This window comes from Eleutherodactylus coqui, chromosome 13 (assembly GCF_035609145.1).
Source record: "Eleutherodactylus coqui strain aEleCoq1 chromosome 13, aEleCoq1.hap1, whole genome shotgun sequence".
In the NCBI taxonomy this organism is placed as follows: Eukaryota; Metazoa; Chordata; class Amphibia; order Anura; family Eleutherodactylidae; genus Eleutherodactylus; species Eleutherodactylus coqui.
The window spans coordinates 15,256,308-15,273,769 of NC_089849.1; the positions used below are offsets into that span (position 1 = coordinate 15,256,308).

Genomic DNA, 17,462 nt, shown 5'->3' on the forward strand with positions numbered 1-17,462 from the left:
CGGTATACTAATCTCGCTTGTATCGTGAGAGTTCGTTCACCAATAGGAGAGCGGGAGGATGTGGAGTACGTGACGTCAGAGGCCTGGCAGTCAGAGCGGCCTGCAGCGCTGTGTGGTGAGCGGAGAGGCAGAGGCAGGTAATGAGGGTCTCCGGTCCGAGCGCCTCGTCCGGCGTCCCGGTGTGTGAGGGCGGGGGTGGCTCCGCTACTGTCCTTGTATCTGCTGTGTTATGGCTTTGCATGTCGTAGCTTGTATGAGTTTGTTACACATATGTGTCGCGTGTATCCGGGTGAATATCGCGATACAACGGCCGACATACCCGATATCTGCCCATCTGGGATATTTGCAGCCTGTGACGAATGATTTGATTGGTTGAAGGTTTTAGTGTATTCAGCAGCCCGTATCCTACACTAAATAACCCCTTACTAGTGTAACGATTAGACTTCAAGGGCCCCCCCCCCCCCCCCTCCCGTCCATATCCACAGGGGATATCAGACCAGCAGCGATCCACCCCACCGATGGGTATGAGGGATCACCGATCCAGTCCCCTCTAGAACAGCGAGCGCAGCTCTGGGGTATAATACAGGATGAGAATCCTAGAATGGTAGAGTTGGAAGGGACCTCCAGGGTCATCGGGTCCGACCGCCTGCTCAGTGCAGGATCACTAAAGCATCCCAGACAGATGTCTGTCCAGCCTTTGTTTGAACACTTCCATTGAAGGAGAACTCCCCACATCCTGTGGTAACCTGTTCCACTCATTGATCACCCTCACTGCCTAATATCTAATCTGTGTTCCCTTCCTTTCAGTTTCATCCCCTTGCTTCTAGTCTTTCCTTGTGCAGATGAGAATAGGGCTGATCCCTCTGCACTGTGACAGCCCTTCAGATATTTGTAGACCGCTATTAAGTCTCCTCTCAGCCTTCTTTTCTACAAGCTAAACATTCCCAGATCCTTTAACCGTTTCTCATAGGACATGATTTGCAGACCGCTCACCATCTTGGTAACTCTTCTCTGAACTTGCTCCAGTTTGTCTATGTCTTTTTAAAGTGAGGTGCCCAGAACTGGACCCAGTATTCCAGATGAGGTCTGACTAAGGAAGAGCAGAGGGGGATAATTACCTCACGTGATCTAGACTCTATGCTTCTCTTAATACATCCCAGAATTGTGTTTGCCTTTTTGGCTGCTGCATCACATTGTTGACTCATGCTCAGTCTATGATCTATTAGTATACCCAAGTCTTTTTCACATGTGCTGCTGCTTAGCCCAATTCCTCCCATTCTGTATGTGCTTTCTTCATTTTTCTTGCCCAGATGTAGAACTTTGCATTTCTCCTTGTTAAATACCATTCTGTTAGTCGCCCCCCACTGTGCAAGCTTGTCTAGATCTTTTTGAATTCATTCTCTCTCTTCCCTAGTGTTAGCTATCCCTCCTAGCTTTGTGTTGTTGGCAAATTTGATCAGTTTCCCCTCAATTCCCTCATCTAGATCATTTATAAAAATACAACACTGGGCCCAGGACAGAGCCTTGTGGTCCCCCACTTGATACATTCTTCCACTTGGATGTGCAGCCATTTATGACCACTCTTTGAGTACGATCACTCAGCCAGTTGTGAATCCACCTAATAGTTGCCTTGTCAATCCCATATTTGTTCATTTTTCCAATAAGTATGGTATGAGATGCTTTGTCAAATGCTTTACTAAAGGCAAGATATACTATATGCACTGCATTCCCTGGATCAACCCAGTCGGTTATTCAGTCAAAGAAGGAAATTAGATTAGGCTGGCATGACTTGTTTCTTACAAACCCATGCTGGCTCTGGTTAATTACTCCATTTTATCCAAGTACTTGCATACATGCTGTTTAATAATTTGTTCACAGATCTCTTCACAGTATAGAAGTCAGGCTCACAGGCCTGTAGTTTCCTGGATCCACCTTCTTCCCTTTTTTTGAAGATAGGGACAACATTTGCCCTTTTCCAATCTTCTGGGACTTCTCCTGTTCTCCAGGAATTATTACAGATTATGACGAGTGGTTCAGCAATTACCTCCGCTGCTTCCTTTAGTATCCTAGGATGTAATTCATCTGCACCTTGAGACTTCATTTAAAGGAGATGTCCCGCGCCGAAACGGGTTTTTTTTTTTTTTTAAACCCCCCCCCCCCCCCCCCCCCCCCCGTTCGGCGCGAGACAACCCCGATGCAGGGGTTAAAAAACCCACCCGCACAGCGCTTACCTGAATCCCGGCGGTCCGGCGTCTTCATACTCACCTGCTGAAGATGGCCGCCGGGATCCTCTGTCTTCATGGACCGCAGGGCTTCTGTGCGGTCCATTGCCGATTCCAGCCTCCTGATTGGCTGGAATCGGCACGTGACGGGGCGGAGCTACACGGAGCCCCATAGAGAAGAGGAGAAGACCCGGACTGCGCAAGCGCGGCTAATTTGGCCATCGGAGGGCGAAAATTAGTCGGCACCATGGAGACGAGGACACCAGCAACGGAGCAGGTAAGTATAAAACTTTTTATAACTTCTGTATGGCTCATAATTAATGCACAATGTACATTACAAAGTGCATTAATATGGCCATACAGAAGTGTATAGACCCACTTGCTGCCGCGGGACAACCCCTTTAAGTTAGCTAAGTGTTCCCTCACCATCTCTTTGCTTACAGATAGCCTGCATTCTTTTATTCTGCCAATAGCACAGGGGGGATCAGATAATGTTCCATCTACTTTCTGAGAGAAAACAGATACAAAAATAGGAATTTAAAAGTTCGGCCTTCTCAACATCATTCTTAACCGATTCACAATTTTCATCTGGTAAGCATCCAATAGTATCTCTGACTTTTGTTTTGCTTTTGACCCCCCAAATCCTTTTTTATTGCTTCTGGCCTCTCTTGCAAGCCTCAACTCATTATCAGCTTTAGCTTTTCTGACCCTTGCCCTACAGTTTCTGCAGAACGCATTATAATCTTCATTAGATATTCCCTCCTCTTTCCATTTGATAAACATATTTTTCTTCCTTTTTAGCATGCAAGTTCTGTGTTCATCCATCCTGGTCTCTTTAAATGCTTCCCATTCTTCCTTCTTTTAGGGATTGGTAACGATTGTGTTTTGAGAATCTCATTTCACAGTATTTCCCAACCTTCTTGGACATTTCTGTCCTTAAGTACATCCCGCCATTGGATTCTTCCTCTTTCTGAGTTCATTAAAATCTGCCTTACTGAAATCCAACCTTGAGGTCTGAGTTCCTCCATATCTTCTGCTTGTCCAGGCGGCCTGTAGTAAATGCCTACAATGGCATCCTTTCAGTTGTTCTATCCTTGTATTCTTACCCAAACAGTTTCTACAGAACCCCCAGCTCTGAAGCTTGAATCTCTGTGTAGATGTATGCCCTCCTAACATAGTGAAGATATATAACCTATAGGATACTACTCAGTGTACAGTCCGTACAGCGCACGGTGTAGTGATGTCCTCCAAGCAGCTAGACCCGGCTAATCCCAGCAATCTTCCTGCTTACAATGATTCTTTGCTTTTCCCAGAATGCACTGGGATATGCAAATGATCTTCCAGCAGCCCCAAACTCTGGTTAAGTAATGTATGTACACAGTGACTCCACCATCAGAATAGTGAGTGCAGCTCTGGAGTATAATACAGGATGTAACTCAGGATCAGTACAGGATAAGTAATGTATGTACACAGTGACCACCAGCAGAATAGTGAGTACAGCTCTGGAGTATAATACAGGATGTAACTCGGGGTCAGTACAGGATAAGTAATGTATGTACACAGTGACACCACCATCAGAATAGTGAGTGCAGCTCTGGAGTATAATACAGGATGTAACTCAGGATCAGTACAGGATAAGTAATGTATGTACACAGTGACTCCACCAGCAGAATAGTGAGTGCAGCTCTGGGGTATAATACAGGATGTAACTCAGGATCAGTGCAGGATAAGTAATGTATGTACACAGGGACTCCAGCAGCAGAATAGTGAGTGCAGCTCTGCAGTATAATACAGGATGTAACTCAGGATCAGTACAGGATAAGTAATGTATGTACACAGGGACTCCACCAGCAGAATAGTGAGTGCAGCTCTGGAGTATAATACAGGATGTAACTCAGGATCAGTACAGGATAAGTAATGTATGTACACAGTGACTCCACCAGCAGAATAGTGAGTGCAGCTCTGGAGTATAATACAGGATGTAACTCAGGATCAGTGCAGGATAAGTAATGTATGTACACAGTGACTCCACCAGCAGAATAGTGAGTGCAGCTCTGGAGTATAATACAGGATGTAACTCAGGATCAGTACAGGATAAGTAATGTATGTACACAGTGACTCCACCAGCAGAATAGTGAGTGCAGCTCTGGGGTATAATACAGGATGTAACTCAGGATCAGTACAGGATAAGTAATGTATGTACACAGTGACTCCACCAGCAGAATAGTGAGTGCAGCTCTGGAGTATAATACAGGATGTAACTCAGGAGCAGTACAGGATAAGTAATGTATGTACATAGTGACTCCATCAGCAGAATAGTGAGTGCAGCTCTGGAGTATAATGCTGGTCCTGATCATGTGCCATTGTGATGTGGCTTGTTACTAGAGTAAGTGTTCAAATTCAATGACTGCAAGCAGAGATCTAGACAGGAAGTTTATTAGGAAGCTGCAGAACCTCATTGTTCAGCCAGAAGTTCTTGTAAAATGAATTTTTAACTTGATCGTTAATTAGGGATCATTCAGCTGCACGATTCCTCTCATCTGTATGTAGACGCACGCCGACCCGCTGCGCTCCGTGTGACAGTGCCGGCATGGGGCTCTACTCCCTTTAGGTACTGCGTCTCCAGCACATCTGACTACTTCCCACCACAACTCTGCATTTTGACTGTTTCCCCTTCACCTCTTCTCCTTGCAGGATGTCTTCAGGAGCTTTGTTCCCCAGTCTGGTTCCCGGGTCCCGGGGCTCCTCCAGCAAGTATTTGGTGGAGTTTCGAGCCGGTAAGATGACCCTGAAAGGCAGCACCGTGACTCCAGACAAAAGGAAAGGACTGGTCTACATCCAGCAGACCGACGACTCCCTGATCCACTTCTGCTGGAAGGACAGGACATCGGGCAATGTGGATGATGTAAGTCGGGGAGCGAGGCGCACCCTCCTCCACCTCAATCAGCCCTCTGTGATTGCTGCTAAAGGTGTTTGTAGAGACTCGGTGAGGAAAGTGTATGAAGTCAGACTGTTAGAGGGGAGCGGGGGTCTCTGGAGGAGCCCAGCGGGGGTCTCTGGAGGGGCCCAGCGGGGGCCCATTTATCCAGGCTGGATTGTGTTTCTCTTTCCCTTCCTCTTAAGCTGAGATATTGACACTCACAACGTGCGCCGCTCACTTCTCCTCCATTCTTGTTTCTTTTAAAGGATCTAATTATATTCCCGGACGACTGCGAGTTTAAGAGAGTGGCGCAGTGCACGACCGGCCGCGTCTACGTGCTGAAGTTCAAGGCCGGCTCCAAGAGGCTGTTCTTCTGGATGCAGGTCAGCCGCAAAGTGTCTCCTGACCTTTCTGCTAGTAAAGGGGGTTTTGTTTTTTTAATTGTGCCTCTTGGGGTTTTTGCCTTCCTCTGGATCAACAACACAGGAGGATAGACAGGCTGGACTAGATGGACATTGTCTTCATTCGGCCTTACATACTATGTTACTAAGTTCTGCAAGTGTCTTGAAGATCTCTGCTTGCAGACAGTGAGTGGAACCCTAATATGCAGAAGATGAAAAGCTTTGCGCTGCTAGCCCTTCTCACAGCTGAGGGTTTATTGACATTACACCTTTTAGCTAAACACGTCAGCAGCACAAATCTCTGGTTGTAACAATGTACTAGTGCAGTCAGTGACCCTTCAGCCCTTGACAGACAAAGATGGCCGCACCGCTTCTCTGATTATCTGTACGTTGGTCTGCATCAGTAGTCTGACACTACCCGCTGCTGTGAGCAGCACTGGGGGGTCAGACTGGCATGCAGCGTCTTAGTACCAACGCACAGCGCCCATCAGGTGGTCAGAGGAGTGGTGCGGCCATCTTTCTTTGTCCAGGCTGTTCAGCCCACACAGGACTGTCCAGACTGGATACAAGCGATGACATGGCTGTCAGGCGTATTGAGGAGCGTTCACACATGGTGGACTTTCTGCAGCTGAGAAAACCTGCAGCAAATCTTCCGTTTTTGGGGCTGATTTTTGTGCCGATCCAAGCAGATTTCACCTTTTCAGCTGAAGGAATGAAATTTACTACGGATCCGTGTGGACTATGGTGGGGTCCGTTCCAAGTCCATCCAGCGGTCCGGCATTCTACTGCAATTTACAAAATGTAATAGCGCTGCTTGCTTTCTGGCGGATATAGGCAACAGAGGTGAACGAGTCCTGAGACCGTCCTCACATATGGCGGGAATTCTGTAGCGTTTCTAATACCTGAATCGCTGTGGGAATTCCTCAGCATTTACAGTACAAACCCTGCGGAGATTGCCCAAATCTCCACTCAGAGTAGAAGGTTTCTGCTACGAATCCATAGTGGTTTGATAAACGCTGTGGATTCTAAATCCCCGGCATGCCTATTTATCCTGTGGACTTCAACCCTTTAGCTGCAGGACCTTTAGATAGTGATGTGGGGCATGTTGGGCGCACGGATGCAGCATTCTAGGGCTGGTCAGTGGAATTTGCAGACGTTCTGCTCCTCAAACCCTGCGTGCCGTATGAGGTGGTGGTCGGTTATGTTGGTAGAGACACGGAGCTGTACCAGAGTATTACCACAGGACAGGTGATGCCACATTGTCCTGAGTGTCTCGGTACCCGTTGACGTTGAAGGTGGACTTCACTATAACCAATGGCCCTCGTCCTTCCCAGCAGAAACGCCCCAACCATAACAGAACCTCCTCCAAACCTCACTGCTGGGAGTTGCAGTCGTGTAGAAACCGCTCTCCAGGCAACTGAAACACTGAAGTGCCGCCATCCGATGGGAAGATGGTGTCCTGTGATTCATTTGTCCACAACCGTTACTTATACTCATTTACAGTCCGACACTCCGAGCCCCATCGCAGGCGCCGCTGGGCATTCGTCAGCCACTCGTTCATGGTAACCCTTCACATACCGTTCCCTACGGAGGGTCGTGGTGCTAATGGATGTCGCAATGTCCTGTGAGACCCCCTGAGCGAGGGCAGACGATGTGTGGGATGTCTTCACAGCTTGTACAAAGCTTAGTTGTCAACGTTCTGTCAGTTTACGAGGTTTCCCTGAACGTGGCGGCACCGCAATGTCCTGAACTGATTGGTTGGTGACCTCCCACCACAAGACCCCGTTGTCAGCTGTACACCTGGGGACCTCCCACCACAAGACCCCGTTGTCAGCTCCTCACCTGGTGACCTCCCACCACAAGACCCCGTTGTCAGCTCCTCACCTGGTGACCTCCCACCACAAGACCCCGTTGGCGGCTCTACACCTGGTGGCCTCCCCCCGCCAGACCCCGTTGGCGGCTCTACACATGGTGACATCTGATGGTTACTGTACTGGGATCCTCTTTTATACCCAATGCTCACACATCACCTGACCGCACAGGATTGGTGGGGGGGCCAATACTTATGTCACTATACTGTATGTACGCTCCATATTCCTGCATCCTTCTGCTGAAAAGTACCAGGTAATTCTAGTTCTGGCTCCACCAGCGATAACCTGCAGCAGTAATAACCCAGATATGAGTATATTGAATTAAAGTACAAAGTGCGGCTCTAATTGTGCGGAGAGTCTATGAATATGTAATGACGACGATCAGGGAGAATTTCACAGCCCGGCATCCGAGTAAAAAGTGTAGAAGCGAGAGGAGAGTATTGCAGACGGCGGCCCACTGCGTTGCATTAGGATCCCCCCACCTCCCCGGCTGCACCATCATCACTCGGATCCTCTGCGCTGTGAATAATGAATGTTGTCTTTATAGAACTGAGATTTTAACTTGTTTTATTTTTAGGAACCCAAAACTGACAAAGATGAAGAATACTGCCGCAAGGTCAACGAGTACCTCAACAACCCTCCTATGCCTGGAGCATTAGGCGGCAGCGGCAGTGGCGGTCACGAGCTGTCAGCACTGGGAGGTGAATGCTTCTGCTCTAGTATTATAAGCTCCTAGTCAAGTAAAGGAAATACAGAAGTAATTAGACCCCTGAGCAAGAATCACAGGTAGTCATTGTTTCCATATGGTAATACTTAGTGGGGCTCCTTTGGCCCTAATGACAACGGATACTTCCTGTGGCATACTTTCTACTGATGTCTGATATACTTCAGCTGCCGTTTCCCTCCATTCATCCTGCAAACATCTGGTGAGTTCGTGTGTGTGCATGCATGCGTGTGTGAGAATTTCCTGACCTGACGTTCCAGTTCATCCCAAAGATGTTCAGGTCGGGACTCTGTGCGGCCAGTCCAACTGTGGAACATGGATATCTGCAAACCAACATAAAACAGTGTTGGATGTGTTTATAAGATGCGTTCCCCAGGCTCCTTCACATCAAAGTACATCCATCTGATGGGAAGATAGAGGACCGTAATTCAGCACTCCATAGAATGTTCTTGCACTGCTGAACTGTCCAATGACAACACTCCTTGCCCCACTGCAGATGGACTGATGATTCTTCTATGAGAGAACTCGACAGACATTTGCAGGATGAATGGAAGGAAACGCCAGCTGAAATGTATTGGATGTTTGAAAGTATGCCATGGAGAGTGTCTGTCATTAGGGCCAAAGGAGCCCCACTAAGTATTACCATATGTAAATAATGACTACTTTTTAACTCTTGCTTGGCGATCCCATTACCTCGTAGGGACGCGTATTTGCTTTACTTGACTTTTTGGAGATTTCCTTACATGTAGTAGGTTCTCATTAAGTCTTCATACATGCGCCGTGCAGGGTGGCTGCTCTCTCAGCTGTAATCACATCCATATAAATCGATTGTTGCTTTTGCTCCATTGTTTAGCAGAAGGAGGCCTGCAAAGCTTGCTGGGAAACATGAGTCACAACCAACTGATGCAGCTTATTGGACCAACCGGCCTGGGGGGACTTGGTAAGTTTCCAATGACCTTCCATCACATGATGATGTTACAACTTACGACTTCTATGGGGCGCTAATTTAGTAGCGTGTTGATCGCTCCTCGTCAGCAGCGATTAGTTCAGTTTCAGCAGGTAAATCAATGAATTGATATGTGGTATCTTTCAGGTGGTCTCGGCGCTCTGACTGGTCCAGGACTGGCTAGTTTGTTGGGCAGCGGAGGACCCACAACAAGCAGCTCATCGTCCAGGTAATATTTAAGTGCCGGCCTTCTGCAAGGGCTGCTGTGTAGAGGACAATAGTAGTAGTTTGTGCAGTTGCCCCATTCATGCCAGTAATGTCTGTTTTTTGTTTGTCTGGTTTTTTTTTATAGCTCCCGCAGCCAGTCAGCAGCTGTCACCCCATCCTCCACTTCGTCTTCCACACGAACCACCACCACTACCACCCCAGCTGCCCCAGCATCAGTGCCTGCGGCAACCCCCAGCCCTGCAGTGAGCTCTGGCAATGGTGCCAGTGCTGCCACAAGCCCTACTCAGCCCATTCAGCTAAGTGACCTGCAGAATATTCTGGCGACTATGAATGTGCCTGCCAATGCAGAAGGTGGACAAGGTAATTGGGCCGTTCCACAAGCTGCGACGTTTTCCCAGTAGAACCTAAAGCTCCATATATACTACAGTATGTGCATATTGGCTGGCAGCCACAGGCCTGGAGTTCCAAGTATGGAGAATTAAAGGGGTATTTACACCTCAGCCAAACATGGACAAAATGGGGATACCGGTGCCCTCTCTGTATTCCAGGCCACCTCTGGCTGCAGCAGTTAAAGTGGCTGTTCTGTGGGAGTAACAGAAACAATATACACTATCCTGCCAGAAGTAATTGGATACTGGAGCAATAATGAAACATTGCATTTATTTCCATATGTTAATACTTTGGTGGGGCTTCTTTAGCCCTAATTACATTGGATATTCTCTGTGGCTACTTTATACTAACCTTTGATACACTTGAGCTGGTATTTCCCTCCATTCATCCTGCAAACATCTGGCGAATTCTCTCAATATAGATGGATGCTGCTCATATTTCCTGACCCGACTTTCCAATTCATCCCAATGATGATCAGTAGGTTCAGGTCGGGACTCTACAGCTGGTCCAATCGTGAAACATCCCCATCCTCAAACTAACATAAAACAGTGTTGGATTTGTGACAAGGCGCGTTGTCTTGTTGGAAGTATGGCCGACCATTCCCAGAGTATTGCCACATTGTTGGCAGAACATTATTGTCTAGAATGTCAGGGTTCACCTCCATGTTCATGGTTCTTGCTACTACAACCAACAGCCTGAAACTGTGCCATGTAACACATCCCCAGACCATAACGAAACCTCTGCCATACTTAACTGTTGGCATAACACTCAGGTACAAGGCGTTTCCCAGGATCCTCCACACTCGGGTATCTCCGTATGATGGGAAGATTGTATAGCATGAGTCGTCACTCCATACAATGTTCTTCCAATGTTCTGATCACAACGCTTCTTACACCATTGTAGACTGTCCGATGCATCATCTCTGAGAGAATTTGCCAGACGTTTGCAGGATGAATGGAGGGAAATGCCAGCTGAAGTGTATCTGACGTTAGTAGGCAGTATGCCACAGAGTATCCAATGTCATTAGGGCAAAAGGATGCCCGCTAAGTATTAAATGCTATCTTTGATTCTTGCTCACGTGTCCAATTACTCTTGGTAGGAGAGCGTAGAAGTGAATGAGAGTTCTGGAAATGGCCTAAAACAGCCAGTTTCCATAATCCCGTCCCTTAGAGACCATGTCGGTGAGCCCTTATGGGTCCCCCATTCTGGTGATAGGTGCAAGTTCTGCCACTGGAACTTGCACCTATCAGACATTAATGATTTGCCCCTGCTTCTGCTTCCATTAGTTACAGCCTCTTTGAGAGGTGTCTGTAGTCTCCTTGAGTAGAGCGCATTATATACAATGCATTCCCAGGTAATTGCCCCGGGCGGAGGGGTCGCACGCGCTCTTCGATGCAGGTAACGTTTTCACCTGTACAGAAAGTAGACTGCGGCTGCGTCGTAACTGCAACCTACTGGCCAGACTATTCGGTTTCTCCTTGTTTGACAAGTAAATTTAGGCTTCAGTTCATGAACAAGACTGCAGGCGGCTCTAAAATGACGATGGGTATAGAGACTGGCAGCAGCTGCCCGCTGTTTTTTTTCTGCCAGTCATTAACCATGCACCATGAAATTGCTGCTGTGACTTTGCCAAATGTTCTGCATGCTGGCGAGCCATTACTTGTGAGGCTGGCATGCTGGGTGACTATAAGTATGTGGAAACGGGGAATGTTCTAGAGCCGTAAAGACCGTCCTCCAGCCCCAATGTGCGCAGTGATTATTGCCCACGGTTGGTGGTCTTCATTTAACCCCTTAGCGACGCAGCCTATTGTGGTCTGAAGGACTCTGCATTTTTCGCGGTATTTTCATCTCCACTTTTCAAAAGATGTAACTTTGTTATTTCTCGTCGGCGCGGCCGTGCGAGGGCTCGTGTTCTACGTGACGAGCTGGAGTTGTTAATTGTATGGTTTTTGCTTACATATAATGTATAACCTTTATTGAAATTTCTGGAGCGCAGGGAGAAAAAAACCATCAATTCTGCCTTTTTTTTTTTTTTATTTCTACATTATTCGTGCAGCATAAATGGCGTGCATTTTTTTTTTTCTGCAGGTTTGTACGATTTACAGCAATATCACAATCCTAGATATCTGTAAGGCCTTTTTGAACAACAAGCTGTAGTTTTTATTGGTACCATTTTTTTTTCCTCTAGGTGACTTGAACCTGTGATGCTATGATTACACTAATAATACATTGCAGTACTTCTGTACTGCAATGCATTATCGCTAATTGTAGCGATCATAGGCTGTGGCAGACCCGAATGCTGTTGTCTGGCATCCAGTTGCAGTAGGAGGTCAGCTGTTCTGCACAGCAGGAGCCGACTGTGTCTGTCACGGGCTACTGAGCCTATGCCATCCATATGATTGTCAGCTTATGTCGTGGGGAGGGAAGGGGGTAAGGCTGCCTGTCCACAGGCGTTGCGGTATCCCGTGGCAGATCTCCGTCCCGGGAGCCGGCAGACGGATCTCCGCTGTCAGCCTATCTGATAGGCTGACTGCGGAGAATCACAGTGATTCCCCCGCTCGTGGACAGCGTGATTCGCCAGCAAATTACCGCCAGCGAATCATCGCCCGTGGACAGGAGCCCTAAAGAATTCGATGATGGAATATAAATCTGCAGCTTTATCCTGTTTTCTGTTTTCTACCAGCGGTGGATCTGGCGAGTGTCCTCACACCTGAGATCATGGCTCCCATCCTGGCAAACGCTGAAGTTCAGGAGCGATTAATGCCCTACCTCCCGTCAGGAGAGTCCTTGCCACAGACAGCAGAGGAGATTCAGAACACGCTCACCTCACCGCAGTTTCAGCAGGTAAGTGGACTTTGGACGGTCTGTAGTGTCCATATTACACCTGTAAGAAGCTGATGGCTCAAGTAAACCAAACTTGGACCCCCGTAGGTGTCTGGGTCTTACAGTTGTAATAAAGACGCTAGAATGCAAATGGGACCGCAGACGGCTTCATCTCTAGAGGTTTAAAACATACTGAAGGGAACTATATGACCCCTTTTCACAGGAACTTTCTAACCTGTCTCATTGAAGGTCCCGGCCAGAACAAAGGGACGGCATCTCTGCCTCCCAGCAGCTTCATCCCGTAGTACTAATGATGGTCCATATATAGTAATGCTTTGTTATGGACGAACTGAGGGAGGCAGGCTTTGTTCTAGCCCTTAGATCTGACCTACGACCTCTCCTGCACATCTCTCCATCAAACATTGCATCTCGTTACATGGAATGATGTCCATATGTTGTGCAGAAACGGAGTTTTTTATTTAAAGGTGGTATTTCCAGGGAAAATACTATTGAGTATGCATCTTCATGATAAGTCATGATTTACTGATCAGCTGGGGTCTGCTGCTCGGCACCCCGGCTAATCAAGCGCCCAATGTCATTGCTGTGGAGTGGAAGCTGCTGCTCTAACCCCTGTGGAGTGGCCTGCGCCATTGATGTCTGAGAGCTGGCCTGCAATTATAAGCACTGACCACTTCATGGAGGTCGGAGCAGCAGCTTCCACTCTGACAGCGGGCGCTCTATCAGCTATTGATAACCTATCCTGAAGATGCATCCTCAATCGTATCTCCCTGGAAACCCCGTGTAAACCGTATCTGTACAGGTGAGATCTCTACTGAAACACGATGCTGACCCTTCAATTACACGGCTGTATCTAGCACATTGAATAATCCTTCAGCTAAGCAGTAGCTGGCCGGTTCCTTATGTGGGATCCAGCGACGTCCATACTGACACCCACCTAAACAAACATGCTTTACTTTTTCACAGGCCCTGAGTATGTTCAGTGCAGCTCTGGCCTCCTGCCAGTTGGGGCCGCTGATGAGCCAGTTTGGGTTGCCAGCAGAGGCGGTGGATGCGGCTAACAAAGGAGGTAGGAGATATGATCTGATGATTTACCCCTGGGGATCGAAGTACCAGTGTAGCACCTTTAAGGTTGTGTCTAATTTCCATTAGCTTGTTTCTTGGCTAACTATACACAATGTTGCCCCTTTATTAGCCCCCCTCTAGTAGCGCCATGGACACCTTTTGCTTTTCGAACTACAACAATTCATCGTGGTATAGATCCCACTAGGTGATAAAATAGTTCTGCGAGAATATCGGCCCCTGCGGACAGGAAGCTTCTTGTAGTTGCTGCAGATTAGATGGAGGTGCTGACATGTTGTGACCAGCTGATAGGAAGGGGGTCATCTGACCAGGCACATGTTTTTGCGCTCTTTTGCCCGCTGGATTCCTGACCTCCTCCTTTTGCTCGTTTTTGGTGACAAGTCCTTTTCACCCACCAGATCCCCTTTTGCTGGATGTTTTCCTCCATCGCGCCATTCTCGGTATACTCTCCACACCATTACATGAGAAAACCCCACGCGGTTGGCAGTGACTGCCCGGCCCCGGCAGGCCTAGCCCCGATGACCGGCCTCGTTGGAAGTCGCTCCGATCGCTGGATTTTCCCACCTAATGTGGATTCACGCTAAAACAAATCCGCAGAAAACTTGTCACGTGATTTTATGCCGCACTCCGGGGTCACGGAGAATCGTCCTACAGCGAAGCCCCATCATAAGAGGGCTGCGGCTCTAATAAAGGGGCCTCTTAGTGTTGATGGTAAAGTTGAGGCTAAACACCCTTTTGATGCAATGACTAATTGGGAAGGAGGGGGGGGGGATTTCCATCGAGCCCAGTCCCAACTCCCTCCTCACACACGGCCCTTGTATCGGCTCTGCACCCTCCTGTGATTGTTCTCTAACCTTTTTTCTTTCCCTTCACCCAACCAGACATTGAAGCATTTGCAAAGGCGATGCAGAACACGTCGTCTCAGAAGGAGCGCGAGTCAAAGGAGAAGAAAGAGGAGGAGGAAGACATGAGCTTAGATTGATTCCTGTTTGACTTCTTCCGCTGCGCATATGTCTTGAGCGCTTTGGGCCGGCTTTGTACCCCCCATGTATGTCCTTTCAGTGTTTAATAAACGTTCTTCACTGCAGCTTCCGCTGACAACTTCTTGTTTTGCTCTTCTGAAATGGCGGGGAGCGCTGCGCTGCTTCAGCTTCACCCTCTGGGAAAATGATAGCATATTAAACACCGTACGGTTTGTTCCACGTCTGACAATGCTCTGTGTGTTCCTGCTCATTAAAGTTATTTTTTCCCCTTGCGTTTTAACACTTTCCAACCATTCTGGCCATTACCCAAATGAAGAATCTCTAAGGGTGGAGAGGAAAAAATGTTTTTTTTATTTTAGAGGACCCGATTTGTACCATTGAATTTACACGTCTGTTAGGAAGCTACAGGCAGATTTATAGGGGTTAGCCAACTGTAACCTACTGCTGGCCTATCTTTTATAATAGATTATCAAGTGAGTCTGCCATCCAAGGATTCCTACCGCTGTTTGCTGGGTCAGTGTGTTCATACAATGAGCTAATTTCTGCAGGAAGCAAACAGCTCCATTCCCACTATAGTGACCAGGCTTGGTATTGCAGGCAAGTTCCCATTCACTTAAATGCAAGCTAAGCCTTCAATAATCAAGAGGGCAGGAATTGGCTGGGTGCACAAGCAGAGGCCCAGCAAGTAGCTGCTGGGCAGAAGTCCCTGGCAACAAGTTCCCTTACCACCCTTGTCAATCTACTATTGATGACCTATCCTGCTGATAGGCCATCCAAAGTTTACAACCAGACAACCCCCTTTAAGCGTTTAATTGCATCCTATAGGCATTACAATCCTAATGTTACCTGTCATATGGGTACAGTTAAAGGGCACCCTTCGTCTCCCAGCAGAGGCGGCCATTGTTGGTGATGATTGACATACCTTTGCTGATTGCTTGGAAATTGGTCAGTGGTATACATGTGGAGCAATGGCTGCCTCTCCTGGGGCTCCGTGACTCTTAACGTGATTGCCAGTGTGTTGTGTATTAAATAGTTGCACACATGCATATATGTACACAGACATTTAATGTGTAAGTGCGGAGGTGAAATCAGTGACATAGACTTAAATATATATTTATAAAATCTTCACGCTGTTCTAGCACAGGAAGGGACGATATAATAAATATCTGTATAGGACTGTTACTACCCAGTGGTTATTATATTCCTATCATCTCCGTTCAGGGAGTTTGCAGGAGCCGTTCTTGTATCGCACCTGAGCATTTCCTAATGTCCAGTCGCTGCCCCATAGTAAACATAGGGGTTCTTGTACGGCACCTAAAATTCAGTAAAAAGTCGAATTTGCAATGGAGAACATGAGGGCAGTGCAATCGGCATCTGTTGACTTCCAGAGTCATGTATCTCTCTACAAGCTCTTATTGTGTTGCCGAGCAGCAGCTGCCACCGCTCTTTCTAAATTTTTACCTAGTCGGCGTTTAATTACATAGCAACTTGTACTTTCGCTTTCTATGCATTAATGGCTCCCTAGCCAAATGACTGTGAAATTAAGAAGCTTTTAAAATAGCAGAAACTGAGTTATTTAGCCAATTCCAAAAGAACAGGTGATATTAGTTCTGACCTTGCGTGAAATCAGGTTCTGTGCCGCCGCAAACGTGTAATTGAAGCAGGCTGGGGCCGGAATAATATCAACCTAGGACGAACGTCTTATGAAAGACTCTGATTAAACCACCTGTACGTGGCCGACTCGTGCCAACTGTGGGCACGGCCCTCCAGTGTTTGTCTATGGCTGGAATGGGGAGTGCTGATCTTGTGTTTATATACAAGTCCCTGTTGGATTATATCAAGGCTGGACCCTTACAGTGCCAATATTTAATATACAGCGGTACCATTTTTCTGCTCTAGAATGGTTTGACAGAGGGTAATGCGCCAAAAATTTCCAAGGTTGGTGGTAGAGATTGCTTTACCCAACTAATATACATTTACTTAGCAATACATTGTGTGAAGGGCTGGGAAGTCAGCAGAAAGAGAATGATCTGGTGAAGTAACCGTGTAACAAGCACCCATGTTTCCAGGCTTGATGTTAGGTTATGTTACAAGGTAACCCTAACATCTCCCCAGTACTGGCACAGTTTAGTGGTCTCTGCCCTTAAATAACAGCAGTCCCATGTCAGTGTGTCCATCTGGCAAATGCTTTGGAATTAAAGGGCTGGACAGACGTTGACCCCGGCTGCTCCTGTGAAAATTCCAGATTTGGAGACGTCGATGAGCTTCCTGTTGATGATGAGGTTCTTCATGCACCCCTGATATGGAGAAAGCGGCTGCTCTGCAGTGAGAGCATTCACTGCGATAAAGAAAAGAAAATGGCAATTGTTAGTAATGAAATGACAACATAATCTTCCACAACAGTTACTGTTGTCGAATGAACGGGGCACTTTAGGTAGGTGCAGTCAGTGCCTACAGGAAGATATGGCAAATATGACTTTATATCTAACAAACTTACATTGAAATATGAAGCTGAAGATAAGTGTGATATTCATAACAGAGATGTTCCACTTACACAAGTTGAGTTAAAAATGCAAAAATTGACACGATTTAAAATCAGTGGAAATGCAGGATCAAAGAAAAATTCTCAACTTGCAAATTCGGTTCATGATTTCGAAACAGAATTCACGAATTAAACTCTGTGCACATTACTGAAAATCAGTGCAAAATCAGCACACTTGATTTCAAAACAATGAAAATAAGGGGTCAAAATTCTGGACTGATAAATTCACCAGATGATTTCAAATCAGTACACACTAATTGAAATCAGTGCACACTACTGAAAATCAGTGCAAAATCAGCACACCTGATTTC

General features: G+C 47.0%; 2 protein-coding genes across 6 annotated transcripts in view; one reads left to right on the forward strand and one right to left on the reverse strand.

Moving 5' to 3' along the window:
* The first annotated feature begins 60 nt into the window (after positions 1-60).
* On the forward strand, positions 61-14,713 carry ADRM1 (ADRM1 26S proteasome ubiquitin receptor). 5 transcript variants are annotated; one of them, XM_066586921.1, is made up of 10 exons: positions 61-137; positions 4,917-5,127; positions 5,409-5,525; positions 7,992-8,115; positions 8,992-9,078; positions 9,232-9,313; positions 9,437-9,672; positions 12,386-12,546; positions 13,510-13,612; positions 14,508-14,713. In XM_066586921.1, the coding sequence occupies exons 2-10, from the start codon at positions 4,918-4,920 to the stop codon at positions 14,606-14,608; spliced, it is 1,221 nt and encodes a 406-aa protein (XP_066443018.1). In that variant the 5' UTR covers positions 61-137; position 4,917; the 3' UTR covers positions 14,609-14,713. The 5 variants fall into 5 exon arrangements, with proteins under 5 accessions (XP_066443018.1, XP_066443021.1, XP_066443020.1 ...); XM_066586924.1 differs by having other exon boundaries at positions 9,259-9,313; XM_066586923.1 differs by having other exon boundaries at positions 8,995-9,078.
* Positions 14,714-14,937: 224 nt separating this feature from the next.
* Positions 14,938-17,462, reverse strand: part of LAMA5 (laminin subunit alpha 5) — a 146,020-nt gene continuing 143,495 nt past the window's right edge. Inside the window, exon 80 of the mRNA XM_066586920.1 lies at positions 14,938-16,947. Within this exon, the coding sequence (XP_066443017.1) occupies positions 16,805-16,947 (143 nt within the window). The 3' untranslated portion in view covers positions 14,938-16,804. The remainder of the gene's footprint in view (positions 16,948-17,462) is intronic.